The sequence below is a fragment of the Lutra lutra genome, chromosome 8 (assembly GCF_902655055.1).
Source record: "Lutra lutra chromosome 8, mLutLut1.2, whole genome shotgun sequence".
NCBI lineage: Eukaryota > Metazoa > Chordata > Mammalia > Carnivora > Mustelidae > Lutra > Lutra lutra.
Genome location: NC_062285.1, coordinates 35,392,493 through 35,411,566, shown reverse-complemented (window position 1 = coordinate 35,411,566; position 19,074 = coordinate 35,392,493). Strand labels below are relative to the sequence as shown.

General features: G+C 36.4%; 1 protein-coding gene across 15 annotated transcripts in view; it reads left to right on the top strand.

Annotated features, from left to right (window-relative positions):
• Positions 1-19,074, top strand: part of BCL2L13 (BCL2 like 13) — an 85,931-nt gene that overhangs the window by 31,363 nt on the left and 35,494 nt on the right. For 4 of the 15 annotated variants that reach the window (XM_047739558.1, XM_047739560.1, XM_047739559.1 and 1 more), the window contains exons 3-6: positions 2,069-2,158; positions 5,582-5,738; positions 9,579-9,648; positions 16,997-17,140. In XM_047739558.1, the coding sequence (XP_047595514.1) occupies positions 2,069-2,158; positions 5,582-5,738; positions 9,579-9,648; positions 16,997-17,140 (461 nt within the window). Of the gene's footprint in view, positions 1-2,068; positions 2,159-5,581; positions 5,739-7,821; positions 7,952-9,578; positions 9,649-16,996; positions 17,141-19,074 lie in introns of those variants that run through there. The other 11 variants (XM_047739570.1, XM_047739569.1, XM_047739566.1 and 8 more) reach the window with 9 other exon arrangements.

Genomic DNA, 19,074 nt, shown 5'->3' with positions numbered 1-19,074 from the left:
AGATATTTGCAAATGACATATCAGATAAAGGGCTAGTGTCCAAAATCTATAAAGAACTTAGCAAACTCAACACCCAAAGAACAAATAATCCAATCAAGAAATGGGCAGAGGACATGAACAGACATTTCTGCAAAGAAGACATCCAGATGGCCAACAGACACATGAAAAAGTGCTCCACATCACTCGGCATCAGGGAAATACAAATCAAAACCACAATGAGATATCACCTCACACCAGTCAGAATGGCTAAAATGAACAAGTCAGGAAATGACAGATGCTGGCGAGGATGCGGAGAAAGGGGAACCCTCCTACACTGTGGGTGGGAATGCAAGCTGGTGCAACCACTCTGGAAAACAGCATGGAGGTTCCTCAAAATGTTGAAAATAGAACTACCCTATGACCCAGCAATTGCACTGCTGGGTATTTACCCTAAAGATACAAACGTAGTGATCCGAAGGGGCACGTGCACCCGAATGTTTATAGCAGCAATGTCTACAATAGCCAAACTATGGAAAGAACCTAGATGTCCATCAACAGACGAATGGATAAAGAAGATGTGGTATATATACACAATGGAATACTATGCAGCCATCAAAAGAAATGAAATCTTGCCATTTGCGACGACGTGGATGGAACTAGAGGGTATCATGCTTAGCAAAATAAGTCAATCGGAGAAAGACAACTATCATATGATCTTCCTGATATGAGGGAGAGGAGATGCAACATGGGGGGTTAAGGGGGTAGGAGAAGAGTATATGAAACAAGATGGAATTGGGAAGGAGGCAAACCATAAGTGACTCTTAATCTCACAAAACAAACTGAGGGTTGATGGGGGGAGGGGGGTTGGGAGGGGGGTGGGATTATGGACACTGGGGAGGGTATGTGCTATGGTGAGTGCTGTGAAGTGTGTAACCCTGGTGATTCACAGACCTGTACCCCTGGGGATAAAAATATATTATATGTTTATAAAAAATAAAATTAATAAAATTAAAAAAAAATAAAGTCTTAAAAAAATCAAGTTACTTGGTCTAAATTAATAAGCTCATCTTTTAATTCTGCATTTATTTGCTTGCAGAAAATGGAAATACGCAAATAATAAATCCATCTCTTTCTAAAACTTATCAGTGGTAGAAAACAGTGATATAAACCATTGAAAAAGCACTGGAAATGTGTCTGTAAATAGATTCTGAATGTGAGACGTGTAGGGTGTCATATTTGGAGTCAGTATTTTAGATGAAATGTTGAGGCAGGGGAAATTAGTAGATTTTAAAGTATCTTGTCTCATCTTCTCCTTTGGAGCTGCTCTTCCCAGTTGTTCTCCATTCTGTGCCACAGACCAAGACCTTCCTTTCCTTTTACTGCATAATAATCACTTGTGGTCAGTATTTTTGGTATACTCATAGTTCTCTTAAGTTGGAAGATATAAATCTTTCAAGGATAATAGGCCTTGAGCTGCAGTTTGCATGCAGATGTGAAGATAAGGGACCATGAATATCAATTTTTGAAGACATTTATCACTTATTGAAACAACTTTTCAGGTTTCTTTTTCTATTATTATGTCAAAAATGTTTCTGAGATATTTCCTTCCTAGCTTCCCAATTAGAAGATGAGGAGGACACAACCTGGATTAATGATTTTTTTTTTAAAAAACATTTCGTTTATTTATTTGAGAGAGAGAGAACATGCATGAGTGGAGGGGAGGGGCAGAGGGAGAGGGAGAAGCAGACCCTGCTGAGCAGGGAGCCCAGCTCCAGGCTCAATACCAGGACCCTGGGACCACAACCTGAGCTGAAGGCAGACAGCCAACCAACTGAGCCACCCAGGCACCCCTGGATTAATGATTTGATATTCAGATTTTATATTTTATAAAAATTTCAGGTTTTATATTCAGAATCTGAGTTCAATTCACAGCTCCTCCGTTGTGGTGGTCTAACCTACCCAAGCTTCAATTTCTCATCTTTAAGTATCTCTGAGCCGAGTAGCCTTGATAATGAGTTTTGATTTGTATTTTCTGACTTAAATAGTTAAAATACTACCTATATTCTAATGGCTTCTCTCTCTCTCATAGCTTCACAACCTCTGGATCAGGAAGTTTTATTAAAAGTTAAAACCGAAATCGAAGAAGAGCTAGAATCCCTGGACAAAGAAATTTCTGAAGGTCTGTTTATTCTTATTTTCCTAGGTAATTAATGGACTCCGTTTGGTGTAGTTTACTCTTTGGTTTGATATTTTACAGTAGAGCATTCTCAACATTACACAGCTTCATTGGTATAGGATTATAAGGGCGAAAAGAGAAGGTATCTTTTTCTTTCCTGGGCAATAGGTTTATAAATGTTTCCAAACCATACCTGACAGCCTTTTCCTGGTGTTAAGTAATAGGCCAAACAATCATGTGCAGGTACTTTCCATTTAATGTCATTTGATTTGTATTGGTGTTTTTAAAATTAATAACATTAAAGGGGAAATTGTAAGTAAGTTTCCATTTTTGCATGTATGTATGCTATAGATAGTTGTAAGAGTAATATACATGTAATTTTGTGGTGGGTGGGTGCTAGCTGCTTGCTTTACTGGGATTCTGTGCCCTGTGTCCCATTTGTACCTTGGAACAACAATGATTCTGCCTGTTCTTCCCCCAGTTAGAGCATGGCAGTATAACATGGAGTAAGGAAGCAGATGAGAAGTTGGTAGTTTGAGCTGAGAAGAGAGAAGCTGTGATTGCTTCTTTCATGTGCAACATTTTATACTCGCATCACCTTCATAGTTTTAAACTTTATCCATGGGGCGCCTGATGGCTCAGTCGATTAAGCGTCTGTCTTCAGCTTGGGTCATGGTCTCTGAGCCCTGGGATCAAGCCCTGTATCAGGCTTCCTGCTTGACAGTCTGCTTTTCTCTTTTTCCCTCTGCCCCTCCCCACCACTTGTGTTCTCTCTTTCTCTGTCTCTCAAATAAAGAAATAAAATCTTTAAAAAATAAAAATAAAATATCCATGCGCAGGAATGTTGAATGCAAAGTTTCATTTAAAAAAGGGAATGAAAATAAAAAATAAAAAAGGGAATGAGGGGCACCTGGGTGGCTCAGTGGATTAAATTAAAGCCTCTGCCTTCAGCTCAGGTCATGATCCCAGGGTCCTGGGAATCGAGCCCCGCATCGGGCTCTCTGCTCAGTGAGAAGCCTGCTTCCCCTCCCCTCTCTCTGCCTGCCTTTCTACCTACTTGTGATTTCTGTCTGTCAAATAAACAAAATCTTTTAAAAAATAAATAAATAAATAAAAAAGGGAATGAAAGATACAGAATTGTTGAATCACTATATTGTACATGTGGAACTAATATAACACTGTATGTTAACTATACTGGAATTAAAAAACTATTTTTAAAAATATTTATTTATTTATTTGAGAGAAAGAGAAAGAGTGTATGTGCACATGAACTGGGAGGGGTGGGCAGGCAGAGGGAGAGGGAGATGGAGAAGCCAGACTCGCGCTGTGCAGGGAGCCCAGTGCAGGGTTGGATTCTAGGACCCTGAGATCAAGACCTGAGCTGAAGGCAGGTGTTTAACCAACTGAGCCACTGAGGTGCCCCTTAAATAAAAAGCTTTTAAAAAAAATAAGGAGGGGTGCCTGGGTGGCTCAGTGGGTTAAAGCCTCTGCCTTCAGCTCAGGTCATGATCCCAGGGTTCTGGGATTGAGCCCCGCTTCAGGCTCTTTGTTCAGCAGGGAGCCTGCTTCACCCTCTCTCTCTGCCTACTTGTGATCTCTGTCTGTCAAATAAATAAAATCTTTAAAAAAAATAATGAGAGTAATCGACTCATCCCATCAGGTGGAATAAACTGATTAGAATCTAGCTTAAGAAGTGTCATATTTGGGGCACCTGGGTGGCTCAGTGGGTTAAAGCCTCTGCCTTCGGTTCAGGTCATGATCCCGGAGTCCTGGGATCGAGTCCCACATCGGGCTCTCTGCTCGCGGCAGGGAGCCTGCTTCCTCCTCTCTCTGCCTGCCTCTCTGCCTACCTGTGGTCTCTGTCTGTCAAATAAATAAATAAAATCTTTGGGAAAAAAAAAAGTGTCATATTTATAGGGGTGCCTGGGTGGTTCATTGGGTTAAGCTTTTGCCTTCGACTCAGGTCATGATCTCAGGGTCCTGGGATGGAGCCCTGTGTTGGGCTCTCTGCACAGCAGGGAGCCTGCTTCCCCCTCTCTCTCTGCCTGCCTCTCTGCCTACTTGTGATCTCTGTCTGTCTAATAAATAAATAAAAATCTTTAAAAAAGTGTCATATTTATAAAGGTAAAAATGAAATCTTAAAAACAAAATACTAAAAAAAAAAAACAAAAAAAAACCCCAAAATACTAAGAGTGGGATGATAGAGCTAGAAGTTGCTTTCCATTTATCATTCTTTTTTTTTTTTTTAAGATTTTAGTTATTTTACAGAGAGAGAGACCTTGAGATCATGACCTGAGCCAAAGGCAGAGGCTTAACCCACTGAGCTACCCAGGTGCCCTCCATTTATCATTCTTGCATGAAACTGGTATGTTAACATACTAAATTGGCTTGTGTAATTTTTAGAAATTTATTTATTTGATAGAGAGTGTGCATGAGAGCGAACACAAGTCGGGGGGAGGGGCAGAGGAAAGGGAGAAGCAGACTCCCCACTGAGCAGGGAGCCTGTCATAGGGCTCAACCCCAGGACCCTGGGATCATGAACTGAAGGTAGATACCCAACCAACTGAGCCCAGGTGCTCCTGTGTATTTTTTTTAAAGATTCAATTTATTTGAGAGGGAGAGAACATGGGCACACGAAAGTGGGTATTGGGGCAGAGGGAGGCAGAGAGAGTCTTAAGCATATTCCTTTCTGAGATTGGAGCCTGTCATGGGGCTGGAATTCACAACCCTGAGATTATGACCTGAGCTGAAATTAAGAGTTGGACATTTAACTGACTGAGCCACCCAGGTGCTCCTTGGCTTCTGTGTTTTAGCAGTCAGTTTAGTCTTTTTTCTTGTAAAACTAAGATTTTCTGTAAAAATCTTTCCTTTAAAAAAAATCTCTAAATATTAAGCCTTGTGTTCTGGAAAGATTAATATTGCATAATGATTGACCTTTTTAAGTGGCTTATAACCATTAGCTTGTTTCCAGTAGTAGTCGTCTTAAAGAGGTTTTGTTTTTTTTTTTAAAGATTTTATTTATTTATTTGACAGAGAGAGAGCTCACAAATAGGCAGAGAGACAGGCAGAGAGGGGAAAGCAGGCTCCCTGCTGAGTAGAGAGCCCGATGTGGGGCTTGAACCCAGGACCTGAGACCATGACCTGAGCTGAAGGCAGAGGCTTTAACCCTGAGCCACCCAGGCGCCCCAATCCCTTGAGTTTTTATAGCACAACTTTTTTTTCCTCAAATTTTAAATTTTTGGGTTTTTAGGTTTTTGTTTGTTTGTTTTTTTATAGTAATTTCTGCACCTAATGTGGGGCTCGAACTCCTGATCCCAAGCTCTTCCAACTGAGCCAACCAAGCATGCCTGCAGCACAACTTTGGTATTATTTATTAAAATAGGGTTTTTTTTGTTTTGTTTTGTTTTGTTTTTACCCTGTCTTCAGCATTCACCAGCACAGGCTTTGACCGTCATACTTCTCCTGTGTTCAGCCCTGCTAACCCAGAAAGCTCCGTGGAAGACTGCTTGGCTCATCTTGGGGAAAAGGTCTTACAGGAACTGAAGGAACCTCTACAAAAGGCGTTGCAAATGCTCCTCAGCCAGTGAGTTACCATTGCTGAGGGGAACATGCTTCTCTAAAATAGTCTCTGGATCTCTCATGTAGCACTGGATTGGTTAAGGCTTTGTTTTAGGTGAACGGTGTTACTTCTTTTCTCACTTCCATTTTTCTGTCTTTGCTTTCCTGAGGCATCTGTTTGTGTTTTGAGTGACAACTTTTACATCAAAGGGGTGACTTAACTTTTCTAACATGGATTTGATCATTTATGTTTACTTCCTGAACTGTCAGGTTTCAGCAGATGCTTTCACTGCTTTGTAAGTGTAAATATGAGCTATTTCACTTGTCCTGACCACTTTTCTCTACGATTCTGTCTGGGGGCCAACATAAATATAATGGTTAGGGTTTTATGCATTGTAATGTAGGGTTAACATCGTATCAGTATTTTAGGTATCCCAAATGTTGCTAAACTTTGCGGTTGTATATCTGTCCATGACACTGTTGCCACATTCTTAGAGTGGGAACTTCTCTGCTAACTATGGTTTTGACTGTTAAAGCTCAAGGCAAGAAGCTTGCAGTGAAAGTACATTAAAATAGAACCAAGTCATTTATTGTACATCTTAAAAATTTTTCCTTTAATTCTTTGCTGAGAATCATTAAAGAATTGATACGAATTAGAAAAAAATTGTTTTAATGAAGAATGACACGTGAAACAGGATGAAGACTGTTGCTTCACTAAAAGGGTCAAAATTGAGATGCCAGATTACTGATGTAGTAAGGTAATTCCTTACTTTCACATAACCAAAGGTTGTATGTTGCCATTTATTAGAAGGAAGCAGTTGGGAGTTTAAGGAGAATTCATTTTGTTTCTGCCAATAGCAAATGTAAAAAATCCAAGTTATGTATAAGACACTGAAATGAAATCATATTTGGACTTTCTTAACTTTATATATAGAAAAATTTTAAAAGATGTGAACAGAAGATTATGGGTGTCAGAAAATAAAACTTAGGAAATTTGGTTGTACAGTGGTGACTTCAAAGAGTGTTCTCTGGAGTTTAGGGGCCCTGAGAATGTGAGGGACAGGGTGAATGGGTGGGGTTTGTTAGGCCTTTGCTAACGCTTCTTAAACCAGAATAGCTATATTTTCATACATTTTTTAAATTGAGGTTTCATGTAAGATTTAAAGAAACGTACTGTTTTGCCAAAACCAAAAAAGCTTGTAAAAGCTATTGGGATTGGGAGTAAAATAAGAGAAGTAGAAGACAAAAAATTCTGCCTGTAACTTTGATAAAAACTATTTGTGGCTAACCATTTCATTCTATATTGAAATTTCCCCATCTATTAACTTTAACTTTACTGGGGTATTATAAGCTCTCTGAAGAACAGTATCATATAGGTAAAATACTTTCTTGGCATCCTTTTCATAATCTGCAGGAAAAATTGATAGCTTCTCACTGTAAAGTAAATTATATTAAAAAATATATAGTTAGGTGAATACTTGGTGTTTTTACCCTCCAAACCCTGAATACTGACTACTTCTTATTTTTATTTTTATGTATTTATTTAAAGATTTCGTTTTTAAGTAATTTCTACACCCAGGGTGGGACTCAAACTCACAACCCTGAGATCAAGAGTCACACACGCCACGGACTGAAACAGCCAGGCACTCCTGACATAATTATTTTTTAAACTGGTACCTCTGGTTGTAGATCAGAGTCAGGCCTCTTTATGAATAAATTTTTTTTCAGTAATCTACTTTTGAAAGTTGTTAAGCTTTATTACTAATACCTTAAAAGTATCTAACTGATGATGAACTAGAAGTATTATATACAGGTTAATAGGAATAATTTGTAAGATGGAAAATACCACCTAATCTTTCAATTTTGTTCAGGTGGGAAATTAATCCTGAACTCATCGGATAGCCAAGCACCAGCAGTGTGAAAAGGTTCCCTCTGCCCCTTTTTCTTCTTTGCTCTGTTCAGATAGCTCATTAGATAGAACCGATTTTTCAGCTAGTTGCTTTTCTATGTTTTAGATTTCCTTTGAATGTTTTATTTTAGTCTGCTGGATCTTTTATGTGCATGTATGTGTGTACATATAATGATTCAAATCATGTTTCATTCTGAAGGATGCTAACGTACTTTAGCCTGATAGACAGACTACCAATAAGGACTACTGTGACCCACAGCAGCATCAAACAGTTCAGGAAAGGAAGTGAAGGGACTGATAGACGCAAGTAAACTTCAGGGAGAATATAGGTAGGTAGACTATATAGTATCTGAAGTTCAAGTTTTATAACTATGTACTACTTAAGCCCAAGGCTTCTAAAAAATTCTAAGCTTACTTTAATGGTAATATAATATCAGTAAGGTAGTACACATATTCCTAAAAAGGTCATCCATATATCTTAACCTCCTTTCAGCATAACTGTGGTATTGATTTTATATTGACTTGTGTGAAAGAAAGATACCTGTGTCAACAGAACTGGTTTCTGAAGTATGTAGACCAGCACTGTACAACAGATAAAATGCAAGTCATGAAATGCAATTTAAAATTTCCTAGCAACCGTATTTTTAATCTATTTTATTCAACCCAGTATATTCAAAATATTACAGTTTTAACAGGTATTCAATATAAAGATATCACTAAGCTATTTTACATTTTTTTTCCCTTACTAAGTCTTAGAAATCTAGTGTGTATATTGTGCTTTCAGCATATCACTAGCCGCATTTCAGATGACCATTAACCACATGTGGCATTGAGACATTATTGTGGCATGTTTCAAATCCTAATTTAAAATAGGAGTAGTGTGGCCTTTGGACCCAGATCTAGTTGGGTGTGAATTCCTGTATTGCTGCTTGCCAGCTGTGCGCATTTGGGATAGTTTCTTAGCTTTCCTGAACTTCAGTTTCCTAATGTATAAAAGGATAGTATGTAATGTAAAATATAAATATATAATAATATAAAACTGAACAGTAGGCTACTGATAAGTTGTAGCTGTCCTCCATTATTAAATTTCATAGGCTGAGGAAATCACAGACCAGAGTCAGATGACAACATGCCTTTGGAATGGATTTTAAAATCCTATAAAAGCAAGAATTCTTTCCTTTTTTATGTATATGTGATTAGTTTGCCAACAGAAGTGAGGGGTAAATTTTATTAAATGTGATATGCTACTTGGTACAAAGTATTTTTTTTTGTTGGTGGTTGTTAATTTGTAAATGAAACCAAGTCTTGTACATAGTACCTAAAGTCTATCAGTAAATTACTGAGTGTTGTCATCACTGTGATTTCAGTTCTGGTATGACTAGAACTTAACGTGGAAGTAATCAGAAAGGCTTATCTCTGCCCTCCAGGATTTCATGTCATAAGACGCCAAGTCAAAAATAGAGCTCCGTTTACTGGCCTTGTTTAGTACAACTCCTTATATCCTCAGTTTGAGAGGTCTTTCAGTGACATGTTTGATTTTGAGGTGTTTGAGGTTTTTTGCCTTTTAAAAAGTTAAAATTGTGCTTTCACTGATGAGATCATTTTTGTTACTATTTTATCTTACTTTAATAACCCAAATGTGTGCTTATCTGCAACATGGAAATCCTCTTGGATAAGTTTCAAACAATTATTTTTAAAGTGTTATTACTTGTTATTATCTTGTTATGTTATTAGCTGTTTTCCCAAGCTGATAGCATGCCTCTCCGCCAATAGGGAATGCTTAAAGTAAATGCATACCAACTGCTAAAAGCCATGTCTCATACAAAACAGTATACTGAATATTTTTTGGTACTTTAGAGAAAATTCAACACAGAATAGTGACTGTATATTTATTCATCTGGAAATCTAGAATTTTCCTTCTTTGTGACCCAGACTTTTAAAAAAAAATCTCTACAGGCCAGTGACATATCAGGCATATCGGGAATGTACACTGGAGACCACAGTTCATGCCAGCGGCTGGAATAAGGTATTAACCAAATTATCTTTTCTCTTACAAGATTTTAGTGTGTTGATTAAAGTGTAGGAGAAATTGTTAACATCATATAAGAGAAAACTGTTAGAGCTCATTATTTAATGCATAAATCCAATTGTGTTAATGGGTGTTTTTGAGTAAAGCGGTTTTTTGATTAACACTGTGAGACTGGTTGGCCCAAAAATATGTGTCCCATAGCATGCCATTCTTCCTTCCTATCTGTTCTTGAATTTTCTATCATTTCTTCAGTTCTCTGTATTAGACATGACACTATCTCCAGATGGTTTTTTGTTACCCTGTGTGTCTGTCTTGGGGTGAAAAAGAGTAAGAGCTTCATTTGCGAGACCGCTTCTTCCTGTCCCTCCCCTTTTTTTTTGTTCTTCTAGTTCTCTTAAATGAGTAATACCATTTGTGTTTTATAGTTTGCAAGGTATCTGAATGTCACATCTCATTGGATCATTACAACCATCCTTTACAGAAGACAGAATGGATTTTATTAGCTTTTGTTTTGTTATGTATTTAGTTAAATCAGGTGAATAATCAGAGAAAAAAGTTAAGTGACTTCTCCAGGACCCTTTGACTAGGAAATATTGGAACCAACACTAGAGCTGAGATCTCAGATCTTCTGATTCCAGCTTTAGTGTTTTTTTCCGCTGTACCATACCGCTTAGCCATGATCTCAGACTGTATTATCCATTTATCACCTTGAAAAGGCAGAAAGTCTAAGGAAATGCAGTATAGTGGGGCTCCCCTCAATATGAGGAAGAAGTGTGGCCCTTAGTGATCTTGTGCTAGAAATGAAAAAAATTCAGTAGAATCATTTTTATGAATAGCCACCTCTACTCTGAATTGATTTTTTTTAAGTTTTCATTTTATCCAACAATTCCACACATCACTCAGTACTCATCACAAGTGCACTCCCTAATCCACGTCACCTGTTTAAACCATCCCCCACCCCTTGCCCTCTATTCAAAACTGTTAATAGTGTGAGCCAGACCATGTGATTTACATACCTAAGTGATATATATTGTTTTTAGTCACTTTATAATACAGGTCTTGGAAGCATTATAGCATAATAATTAGCATCATAGGCTTTGTAATTGGACTTGTTTCAAGTATCAGCTTTGCCACAGACTAGATGCATATCTTTGGACAGTTTATTAAGCTCTCTAAATCTAAATTTTCTTTTCTTTTTTAAGTTTTGTTTAAGTAATCTCTACACCCAACATGGGGCTCTAACTCATGACCCCGAGATCAGAAGTAGCACACTCTTCCAACTGAGGCAGCCAAGTGCTCTTCTAAATCTTCATTTTCACATATATGAAATGGATCTAATACTAACCTCAAAAATTTTACTAGATTTAAATGATATAATGTAGGTTAAATGCTTATTTAGCACATTGCCTGGCATCATAATAAGCACTCAGTATATAGTGGATATTAAGTTAGATTTAAGGTCTGAGAATTTGTTCCAAAATAGTCACTGTTATGGGGTTTTACTATGTTATTTAGCTGTAAATAACTTATTTTAAAAGTTTGTTTAATTTCCTTTTTTGGAATTAAAAAAAGCCCTTAGATATTTAAAATACACTTATTTATTTTATAAATAAGAGTGAGCGTGGTTATGATATATTTCTTAGTATGTCAAACAACACATGTTTAAGTACCTAATGTTACTCGCCTTCTTCCCGTATTTTATGTTTTCTTCCTTTCACTTTGTCCAGTGACTGTTAATAATCAACTCTTGTATGTTCTCCTCCCCTCGATCCTACGGTTGTCCTAAAAAAAATCCGACTAAACCCTAGACTTCACTATCTCTCTTCACCCATCTGATTTTTCCATTGTCTGCTTCATTTTAGTCCCTCAACTGAACCAAAGGCCAACGCTGTGGCTTAAATAAATGCCTCATATAAATGAGGCCTGCCAGTTAGATTTATTACTTGCTCTGTTGAATCCAGTATTACTCTCCTACTGAGTCCTCTAGGGCTGAAAATAATATGGCTGTCTGGTAGGTAAATGAGGCTTAAATGAAACACGCATCAGAGAGAAGAGGAAGAAAAATGTCCACAGAGCATGCCATGTTAGGGATAAACTGAGTATCTGTTTATATGTATAGGGATTCTAAAAGCATCTTGGTAGAATACTCCATATCAAAAGAAGTGGAGGAAAAATCTAGTCACAATCCTGTATTAATAGTATGATCCTTTAAAAAAAGAAGTTAAAAAGTCCGTGTATAAGTATAGGTATGTATATGCCTAGAAAAATAATTGAAATATGTGCCAAAACATTAAATAATACATAGTAATTATCTCTAAATTACAGGGTCTTTTCCTTCTTCCCCCGCCCCTACATGGATATTGTCTTTTCCTATGTAATTCTCTCCTGAGAAGAAAAGTAGAAAATAATGATCAAAGAGAAAAAGCCATGAAATGCTCAACTTTGCCTTTTCTTGGGGATGTAGACCCTACCAGAAATATAATTATGCTTAAATACACTAATTGAAGGCACTGTGCATGCCATTGGACTGCTAACTATAATTACATTATCTGCAGAGTTCCATAACTGCTCATGACACATTAATGATCACTGTCTTTTTTTGACCCTGATAGAAACAATTATTTTGATGGTGTCCTGGTACTGTAAATGGTGTGCAGAGACACACCATGCTTACATCTTACTATCTTCTTTTCCTCACCTTCTTTATATCCTTTTTGTTAAAATAAATACTGTTTTTAAGTGTGCCTGGCTGGCTCAGTCAGTAGAACATGTGACTCTTGATCTCAGGGTTGTGGGTTTGGGCCCCATGTTGGGCCCCATTTTATTTTAGAGACTACCTAAAATAAAATCTTTTTTAAAATAATAATAAAGTAGGGATGCCTGGGTGGCTCAGTAGGTTAAGCCGCTGCCTTCGGCTCAGGTCACGATCCCGGGGTCCTGGGATCGAGTCCTGCATCAGGCTCCTTGCTCAACGGGGAGCCTGCTTCTCTCTCCGCCTCTGCCTGCTTATATTCCCCCTCTCTCTGACAAATAAATAAATAATAAATAAAATCTTTAAAAAATAATAATAATAAAGTAAATATTGTAACTATAAAAAGAGAGCCAGCTGTAGTGTTAATACATGCTGTTCATAGTGTAACAAATAAACTTTAGAAAAACAATAGCAAAAATAAATGAATTATTTGCCTTTGTTAATTTTTAGTGACATACTAAATCACTAATATTTTTAAATCTTTATTGAAATTTCAAGCATACAAAAAAGCACAGCGGATAGTATAGCAAATCTCATGTATCTTGTCATTCAGCTTCAATAATGATCAATATATGGCTAGTCTTCTTTCATCTATTTTTATTATTTTGAAGTAGGCCATAGACATCATTTGATTCATAAATGGATTAGTGTGTATTTCCAAGGATGATGTAAGCCCTTTTTTTTGAAGTATCCTTTTTAACCAACTGATAATACCACTATTATACTTATACCTCAGAATGTTAACAGTAATTAACAGTAATTCTGTCATCGCATAATCTGTTTAGTATTCAGATTTTTCTCACAAAGGTAGTTTTCTAAGATGATTTGTTTAAACCATGATCCAGACAAAGTCCGTGCATTGCATTTGGCTGATAAGTCTTGTCTTTACTTTAAAAAAAAAAATTGAAATATAGTCCATACCATAAAATTTATATTTACTTTCCTAAAGTATACAGTTCAGTGGTTTTTTAGTACATTCACATAGTTATGCAGCCATTTCCATTGTCTAATTCCAGAACATTTTTATCTTCCCATAAAGAAACCCCACAATTTTTAGTAGTCACTCCATTTTCTGTCCCTCCCAGCCCCTAGTGACATTACTCAGGCTCTTTAAATTTCCCTATTCTGGACATTTCATATAAATGCAATCATGTAATATGTGTCTAAAGCTCTTTTAATATGTGGGCTTTCTCTCTCTCTCTCGTTTTTTCCTTGCTTACAAGTTATTTCTTCTGTAAAATTTCCTGCTTTCTGATTTTATTGACTATATCACTGAGATGTCACGTAACATATTCCTCTGTATCTATATTTCCTTTCCATTAGTAGGTAAATTCAGAAGCCTAATCATACTCGGGTTTAATCTTTTTGGCAAGAGTACTTATTGGTGATGTTTCTTATTTCCTGTTGCATCACACTGGGTGTTACATAATGCCTGGTTGTCACTTAAATTTTGTTTTGAAGCAGATAGGTCAAACATTCAAACCTAATCAATCAATACAGGTAAAATTTGTGGGATATGATATTTACTAGAGTTGCTAAGTTATAAATTGGTTGCTAAATAGTAAATTGATGGGTCAAAATATGTTTTTTATCATTATAAATATCTGTTGGAAGAGACCCTTGGAGCTATAAATTAATATACTTCATTTCTGTACCCAGTAAGCTATACTTTCTTTAATTATAAGATAATATTGTTAGCATGGTACCTATGGTGAGACTGTGAATGGTATTCCTTTTTGATGGCCAAAATTATCTTAGCATTCCTTTTTGGAAGTTATTGGAGAGAAAAATAATTTGTATGGTGTTGTGGGGATTACTATTATCCAGTAAGGAAATGACTTACAGGAATTCAAAGAGTAAGACTATTTGATTCCTTCTTAGCCTTTAGAGATATGAATAGTGGGACCTTCTTGGGGATCCAGGTTTTTTGTTTTTTGTTTGTTTGTTTTTTCAGTACTGTGGGAGGGGGAGTGCAAAAAAAAATATCAGGTATAAGGTGATAGTTTCTTGTGGGTAGTACACTGCCAAGTTGATGGACTCGGTTGTAGAAATAACTTCTGAGGTTTTTTGTGTGATCACAAAAATTAGAGAGCAAGTGTTTTTTTTTTAACTATATTAAGACAGTCTAAATTATATTTAAAAGATAGTGGGCCTGGGAATCATCATGTAGGTCCCTGAAGATAGGATGTCAAGTAGGTAAAAGAGAGCATATATCATCAAGAATATTACAGTTAGAATTTGTTAGTCCTGTACAGTGAAGTTTCTGTACTCTGGTTACTGCATTTCAAGATGGATAAAATTGGGATGGAGATCTGGGAAGGGGTAATCTCAATGATCAAAGCAGTGAAGGAATTGCCAGATGAAGAACAGACTAAAAGATTAGTAAATTTCAGCCTAAAGAGTAGAGTGAATGAGAGGGAATATGATTAAGGACTCAAGACAGTAGTGAAAGAGGATTACAGATTTATCTCTAGATGATTATATAGTAAAACTAGGGCATCTACTTTTTTGATACATGAAAGATAAATTTGGAACAAATAAAAATAAGTATTATTTTATATAGCAAGTGTAAAGTGTTTGTAACTCCTTTCCCTAAGAGCTTAAATAGGAATAACTTTAAAATATTGCATATTAGTACATTATTATAGAAAATTAGAATGTTTTGAAGTACAGAACATCTCAGGCCTCTGAAGTTACTATGATCTGAGTCAGCAGGACTGATCAACAAGCTGTACCTGACTGTTCCTGCTAAGACTCAGTACTGGAGCTAGATGAACAATAGGCTTTGGAGGTGGGGTTTTGTTTTGTTTTGTTTTTAATAGTATGACAGGTTTTCTAATTGTGAAGAAAACCTAATAGATTCTTCTTTATAGCCCTAGACCCCTCCGTTAGTGTTAGGAAGGGGTTTTTAAATAAATTTTGGGCTGGAGTTCTTTTACAATATCAAAAAAGGAAGATGTGTTTGTTGCATTCTTTCTTTCAGACTTTGATGTAGATTCCCTCAGGACTGCTTTTACTTAAAAGCCAAAGAATATTAATAAGATTATAAACCATTGTCTTTTCTGTTTGTCCTCTTCTGCAGAAATATTTTGTAATGCCTTTGTTATTACCTTGGCAATTCAGTAACAATTCATTTCCTTTTGCATTCCTTTTCCAGGCATGTGGAGCCCTCTTGATGTTTTAGACTAAAGAGATTGCATGCAGATGGTTAATTGAAAATGCTTAGCTCTTTCCAATGTGCATTTGTTTTTGGAAGGCAAGGGACTCTCATATGCCTGTCATAAATTTTGACAGTTTTAAATATTAAGCCACAAGGTTATTAGGAATGATAATAATACCTCTCTAGGGTTTTTGTTTTGTTTTTAGATTTTATTTATTTATTTGAGAGAAAGAGCACAAGCAGGGGGAGGAACAGAGGGAGAGGGACAAGCAGGCTCCCTGCTGAGCTGGGAGCCCAAGAGGAGCTCCATCAGAGGACCTGAGATCATGACCTGAGAGGAAGTCAGACACTTAACAAACTGAGCCAGACAGGTGCCCCCCCCATTTAGGTTTTTGATGACTTTTATGAGATAGCTGATAATTTTGAAAGTTCTTATTTTCAAATAGATAATAAAAGCACATGGTAGAGTGGATGGGTTATGGACATTGGGGAGGGTATGTGCTATGGTGAGTGCTGTGAAATGTGCAGGCCTGCTGATTCACAGACCTGTACCCCTGGGGCAAATAATATATGTTAATAAAAATAATTAATAAAAAATAAAATTAAAAAAACATGGTACAAAATACAATAAGTACAGAAATGTATACATTGAAAACTGTTTTCCCACCCTATCGCCATTACTTCGTTCTCTTCCTAGGTTACCACTATTACCAGTTTCTTGTATATTTTTCCAGAGATAGTATAGGGATTATACAAATATTTGTATATGTATATGTATGTGTGTATGTGTATTTCAAGCACAATTGTGCCATTATTATATACACTGTCCTGTCACTTTTCTCACTGAAAATAAGTCTTGGTGATTGGGCAATGAACAATCTAGTTCTTTTTAACAACTACATGATATTTTGCCAAAATTTATATAACCAGTCCCTGGTGGGTTGTTTGTGCTATTATAAATAATACTTCAGTGAATCTTCTCTGCATGTTTCATATACACACATACAAATGAGCCCAATTATTTTCATAAAATAATTATTTCTACCACTCCCTGGTATAAAATCTACAGGCATCATTCACAGACATTGTAGTAAGGGGTCTGTGTTTTATTTATTTTTTTAAAGATTTTATTTATTTGACAGAGATCACAAGTAGGCAGAGAGGCAGGCAGAGAGAGAGAGGGGAGGAAGCAGGTTCCCTCCGGAGCAGAGAGCCCTACGTGGGGCTCGATCCCAGGACCCTGGGATCATGACCTGAGCTGAAGGCAGAGGCCTTAACCCACTGAGCCACCCAGGCGCCCCTTATTTCTTTTTTATAGTAAAAATGAGATTCCATAATGATGCATCTGAGTCATAATTTTTTAGTAGTTGAACATACAAAATGAATTATAAGAATTTCAGTTTGTTTTTTACTCTGTCATCTTTGCATTGAAGATTTTGGTGCCTCTGATTTTGCTACAACAAATGCTTTTGGAGTTGACAAGACGTGGTCAAGAGCCTCTGAGTGCATTGCTACAGTTTGGTGTGACGTATCTGGAGGACTATGCAGCAGAGTACATCATTCAGCAAGGTGGCTGGGTATGAGCTGTTACGTGTTTTGTTTGTTTGTTTTAAATCTTTAAAAAAAGGTCAGACTTCTCATTGTGGTTTTTAGCAACATAGGTTTAATGTGAATATTATAATTTAATATTTAACATTGCATGATGATCAGTGGCAAACTATTCATATGGTTTCGCTATTAAGATGTTACTTATAGTAAATTGATAGGTGATATTTTTAAATAGTTTTTTTAAGTACTTCTAATTATGAAACATTTTATACTAACAAATAATATTTAAATAATAAGGGATGAGGAATAATAAAATGAGTGCCTATGTATTTGCCATCCCAGTTGAAGAAAAGAACACATACAATACTTTTGAATTTTTTTTTTTTTTAAGATTTTATTTATTTATTTGACAGAGAGAAATCACAAGTAGGCAGAGAGAGAGAGGAGGAAGCAGGCTCCCCGCTGAGCAGAAAGCCCAATGTGGGGCTCGAACCCAGGACCTGGGATCATGACCTGAGCCGAAGGCAGCGGCTTAACCCACTGAGCCACCCAGGCGCCCCAATACTTTTGAATTTTTTATATGCCCTCCTAGATTCCAGATTCCATCTACTTCACAAGGATAACTCCTATTCTGAATTTTTAAAAATTATAGTTTAATCATATATACATATGTATCTCTAAACAAGTATATTATTTTGTGTGTTTTGAACTTTATGTAAATAATATATTGTATGTATTTTTCTAAATTTGCTTTCTTTCACTCAGTGTTGTATTCTTGAGACTGTCCTTAGTCATTGTTTCTCAATTTTTTTTTAATTATCAGTTCCCTAAGGATCCCTTTTATTTATTTACTTTTTAGGATCCTTTTTAGATATTTTTATCCTAATCATCTCCTTCCTCCCCCATGAAATTTTGATACTACAGATAGAAGTCTGTTTATGTACTGTTGCCTTTTGAAGGGCCACAAGTGATTGTAATATCTCAGATTTCCCCCATCTTTCCAAACCCATTTCTACCCTCTAAATCATCTAGTGATCTGGTTTAATGTATTGGTTTGTGTTTGATATTCTGTTATATTGATAAGTAACAATTTATTTCTCTATAATCTTATCAGTAGACATTTTCAGCTTTTTGCTATTACAAACATTGGTGTTACGAACAGTTTTATACATATATGTGTAAGTTTCTCTGGTTATATACTTGGGAGTAGAATTTCTGGGTCCAAGATAATGCCAAAGTGTTTTCCAAAGTGGTTTTTTCCAACTTACACTCTGTCAGCATTATATAAAAATTTTTGTTGCTCTTCATCTTCACCAATACTTAATATTATCAGACTTCTTAATTTTTTAAATCATTTATTAAAATTATTTTAATAAGTTTAGATTTACAAAAATGTCATAAAGAGTTCTTGCATACTGTTCACCCAGTTTTTCCTGGTGTTAACATCTTACACAACTATGGTACCCTCATCAAATTGACTTCTCCATATTGATTTCATATCCAGCAAATTTGTTAAACCCTCTTATTATCTGGATTATTTATCTCTGTTTTTTTTTTTAATTATTATTTTTTTAAATTTTATTTACTGGGGTGCCAGGGTGGCTCAGTGGGTTAAACCTCTGCCTTCGGCTCAGGTCATGATCTCAGGGTCCTAGGATCGAGCCCCACATCGGGTTCTCTGCTCAGCGGGGAGCCTGCTTCCTCTTCTCTCTCTCTCTCTGCTTGCCTTTGAAGATTTAAAGATCTCTACTTGTGATCTCTGTCAAGTGAATAAATAAAATCTTTAAAAAAAAAAGATTTTATTTACTAATTTATTTATTTGAGAGAGAGAGAGAGCATGATCCTGAAAGAAGGTGGGCCTCAGAGACAGAGACTCTCCCTTACCAACTAAGGGCCCGATTGGGGGCTTGATCTTAAAATCATGACCTGAGCCAAAACCAAGAGTTGGATGCTTAACTGACTA